A 4,620-nucleotide genomic window follows, 5' to 3' on the forward strand; every position below is an offset into this window, starting at 1 on the left:
AAGATAGAGTACTAATATAAACTGCAATTACATGAAGATGAAATCATTTCCAAAATTATAATTAATAAATAAATATTTGAATTGTAATATGAAGGAACATGGCTATCCCTAGTTTAAACCAGTCAAACCACTTTTAGCCAAATTAACCTTACAAGAAAATTAATTGAAAGATCATTCATTAATGTATGATCACCTAGCCTAACTCCTCATTATCCTTTAAGTGAGACATAGCCACAGAATTCAGAATTTCAGAAAAGGTAGAACATGAAAGAACCAGAAGATAATCAGCCACACCCTGCTTATAAATTATGAACATACATTTTCATAATATACAGCAATGCAAGTAAAAGTAATAAGTATTCAATATAAAGCCTTTGAATTAGGATACTCCCCATTCAGAACTCCTGTTTAGTACAGAGTTAAACCAGAAGACTTCAAATTCAGGCCACAATAACCTCTTCCACATGATTGAATCAACCAATATGGTTATACCTGTGAGGGGAACCCAAACCAAATTTTAATAATACCATCAATTCATCATTGACATGTCATTTATAAGTTTTACTTTTATTTAAATTGCAGATCACAAATACATATATATAAGAGAATAAGAAAAAAAGGTTTACTGACCTATGCAGAAGAAGGCCATCATAGTGCAACGTTTCAGAGCACCCCATAGTGAAATTTTTTTTGTCTTCCTTCAAGAGATGATTGTTATTAGACACAAGGCTTGATCATGGTACATAAGATGAGAACTGTAAGATCAAATTTGCAATTCTATAACAAGTAGATAAAAAAATGTGAAGCCCAGAAACACGGATAAGAAAGGTCATTAAACAAAACAACTAATTTCAATTGCTAAAAATACAAGCATTATTTTCCAAAGAACCATTTTAAGTATATAAAAAACAAATAAGATCGATATTTTAATACGGTTGACCCAATACAATATTTTAAAAATCATCCTACAACTTTTATATGCGAGTATATAAGTAGCAAAGCAACAAAATTTTCAAATGCACCGAATATAAACCTCAAAAAATACTCAATAGATAACAAAATACTCGAAATAAATTAGTTTCATTATACATGGAAACACACTCTTTTATTCATCCTTAAGATATTGACATCAGAAGTCCCAGTAAATACATGAAGAAGCAAACATACTGCCGTGATTGTTGATTGTTGAAGCATAAAATTACTCTAACACATATTTGGTATGTAAGAGATTTACATTTTTCTTCTCATTTGTTTATATAGGATGCAGCATTGGAAAAAGAGAACAGATCAGGCATTCAACATCAAACAAATGCAGTCACAGCCAGACTCATTTTCTTTCTCTTTTTAATTCTATATACGTAAAAGTTGAACATTTATCCCAGAAACGAGAACAAGTAGGAGACAGCTTCATAAGACATCTTAACCTAAACCAAAGAATAGACTAAATGAATTTAATGAGAGTTCTGTACTGCAACTCAAAACCAAGTTATGGAGAGGAAATGAAACATACCAAGAGGAATTGTAGCCCAAGGGGGCCTAGAAGTAACACTATGTCACATCTGAATACGGTTGTAGCAAAAATCTGACAATCAGAAAGTTCCAAGAGAATATTTCAGAATTAGCCAAAGCAAATCAGAAATCCTTGTGAGGGAACAGGAACACTGCGCCACATGATATATTCTCATCAAAAGATAATAAATAAGAACAATATACTTGTTGATGCTATAAACCATCTGCTCTTGTTATCAGACAGTGCACAATTCAGATCACATCAGAATTTGAACTTTTCTCTTTAAAGATGGTGATTTACCATACAAAGCAAGATTAATAACTATTTCTGGCATGAAATGTTTAAACAGCATTCCAGCATAACAAAACTATGCATATGAGGTCCAAGCGGAGAAAGGAAATACATAGTAGCTTGATATTCACAAAAAAAAAAATCCTGAAGCACACATGGAACGGAAGTAAAACCATGTGACATACATACCAGAGAGTTCAGAGCTGCATAAAAGCGCCCCTCAAGCCAGTATCCATATGCCAAATTAACTGGGTAAAAAAAATCAGGAGAAAATTCACACCATACACTAGCACATAAGAAATTCCATAGCAAAGATGTAAATGAACATCTCATGGAAAATGCCCAAAATGGAAGACAAAAAATACCCATATGCCATGAGAGATGTCATTGTTAAAGAAGCATCACAAGAAAACTCCACAATTCTGCTAAAGCCAAATTTACCCAAAAAAACAATGTGCTCTTTCAAGAAAGTATTGCACTTCCTTGCCACATAAAACCTTGAATATTGGTACCCAAAAAAAGGTTCCAAAATAGCAAAGGAGGCCATCTGCAATCCAAAGGCTTTATTCTAAAGAAGATGCAAGCCATCCCATCATGTACAAGGAGACAAGTTAGTCCCCAAGATATATATGGACATGAAAATCATGCACTACAGCTTTATAAAGCTTTTTGTTCTAAAAACAAATCATTATTTCCTTGACCAAAATCAAAGAACTCTTTATGTAGAATACTTGTATCTCTTTTAGTAAAAAGCAGGCAGGATACTAATGCAATTATTTCCTTCCCATTTGAAGTTCAATGTCCCATGGTGTTCTCAAATATCAAGCACTCAGCTATTATTAATCCTTATAAAAGATTAAAGTAATACACAAACATGCAAGAAAGAGCTAAGAAGTTACCTACAGCTAAGGCAAGAATGTTAGGAAGTGGACGAGTACAATAGAAAAGGAAGTGAAATTGAATGGCAGTTAGTATCACAAAGAAGGCTTCTACTTGATGCCCAAATTTACTCCTTATCTGCACAACAAAGAAGATCATTTAGGGAACACATGCAACATAGTCTATATCTGAAAAGTGTTTAAAATCTAACTGTTCGGAGCAAAGGCATAACGAACTCGGTAAGCCCAAGATAGGGAACAGATGGAGTATGCAATCCCAAACTCACCCTTAGAATGACATGCTAAACCACCATCTTTTTGAAATTTAAACTTTGATTGGATATGCAAGATATTGGAAAGTTGAAGGAACACTAGTTCATTAAGACATCAATTAATTTACTCACACTAAGAGTCCTTCATTACCACAGAGGTAGTAAAGAATGTGATTAAATTTAAAAATTATAAATAAAGGAAAAAGAAAAAGATGTGAACATACCTTGTGACGGAAGAATCTTAGTGTATATAGGGTAATGCTCCCTAGGGCCATCCGAACTAGATATCATCAATAAGAAACATTAGCTTACTTTGTTATAACGTGAGAAAAGAATATAACAAAAGAAGCAATACAGCAGCTGATGTTAAGAAACATATTAATGGGAAATGAAACGAAAAGGCATCCTATCAACTCTACTATACACAAAAGCAATTCTTCACTTAGTTGGAACTGTATTGATGTCCCCAAAATGTTCTCAAGCAACAGGACATATTTATAAACTTAGTCATGGATTGTATATTAATTTACATCTCATTAATCAAATCAATTGTTTACATGAATGTTGAACATTCACTAAAAAAATGCTCAGGGGGGAAAAAAGCAATAACGAAAATTGACACACTAAGGATAAACACTTTTACAATCCTATCTTAAACACATATGCAAGGGAAACAAGGAGGTATTATTTTCAAGCATAGAACATCTTGTTTGTTCCCAACATTTCTTTCAATTTAAACCAAACAAAGGAGGAAACGAAGGTAAAAAAATTGACAATTAAATGAAAGAAACTTAAAACAATAAAAAAAATTGCAATTTCTTTGTTATCTTGTATTTTTGGATATACATGGGATGATGGGAAGACACTTATTAGATAAAGAAGGAGCAAAAAATAAGAGCACTAATACACTAGAAGAAAAAGAATTGATGTACAAATATTGTCAAGTATGACAGAAATCTAATCACCTGTAACAAGAGCATAAAACTTTGGCAAGTGCAGCAAATTTACAACTAACACAAATGGAGCCGCAACAAGAGACACCAACAAAGCACCTACAAAATTTCCACAATTAAATAGATATACCATGACAAAAAGAGAGCCATTAAACTAGTGCAAACCATATAACATAATGAGAAGGAAGCTATGGAACTAGCTGAATAAAATAATAAATAAATGCTTACCGATGAAAGTGCGAGGAACCACCCCGGGAAATTCCAGATGATCATACTATTGAAATAAACAAAAAAATAGAAAATGGTAAATTATGTAAAAAATCCAACAAACTTCAAATGATTAAATCACATTGAGCTAGCAAGTTAATAAACTTACATTGTCTAAGTGAAGCCGATGATAAAGAAAATCATGCATTGCCTTCACAGACAAAAATGAAAAAAAAAAAAATCAGCAAAATAGTAAGCAACATGGTGAGCTTCAATAAGAACGAATTTCCCTTAAAATGACCAAATCTAAAATAGTTTCTTTGTTTAAAAATTTTATTTAAAGACAAAAACAAATTTAGAATTTAAAGTGTAAACAAACTTCAAGCAATTGAGTTGGTGCCTAAAAGACACTCAATTCCGAATCCAGCGTCTCAAATTGGAAACAACGCATGTCACTAAATAAATAATCGGAGAGAGAGAGACCTGAACGTTGAAACTTTCTACTTTCT

General features: G+C 32.5%; 1 protein-coding gene across 2 annotated transcripts in view; it reads right to left on the reverse strand.

The window, feature by feature from the left end:
• The window catches only part of LOC107618752 (dol-P-Man:Man(7)GlcNAc(2)-PP-Dol alpha-1,6-mannosyltransferase), an 11,403-nt gene extending 6,789 nt beyond the window's left edge, over window positions 1-4,614 (reverse strand). For both annotated transcript variants that reach the window (XR_002353580.1, XM_016320894.2), the window contains exons 1-10: window positions 4,595-4,614; window positions 4,281-4,322; window positions 4,133-4,178; window positions 3,917-4,003; window positions 3,176-3,231; window positions 2,701-2,818; window positions 1,991-2,049; window positions 1,511-1,582; window positions 631-694; window positions 389-492 (exon numbers count right to left, since the gene is read on the reverse strand). Coding sequence is in view for 1 of the 2 variants with exons in the window: in XM_016320894.2 (XP_016176380.1) it covers window positions 389-492; window positions 631-694; window positions 1,511-1,582; window positions 1,991-2,049; window positions 2,701-2,818; window positions 3,176-3,231; window positions 3,917-4,003; window positions 4,133-4,178; window positions 4,281-4,319 (645 nt within the window). In the remaining variant the exon portion in view is untranslated. The remainder of the gene's footprint in view (window positions 1-388; window positions 493-630; window positions 695-1,510; window positions 1,583-1,990; window positions 2,050-2,700; window positions 2,819-3,175; window positions 3,232-3,916; window positions 4,004-4,132; window positions 4,179-4,280; window positions 4,323-4,594) is intronic.

The sequence above is a fragment of the Arachis ipaensis genome, chromosome B09 (assembly GCF_000816755.2).
Source record: "Arachis ipaensis cultivar K30076 chromosome B09, Araip1.1, whole genome shotgun sequence".
NCBI classification, from domain to species: Eukaryota; Viridiplantae; Streptophyta; class Magnoliopsida; order Fabales; family Fabaceae; genus Arachis; species Arachis ipaensis.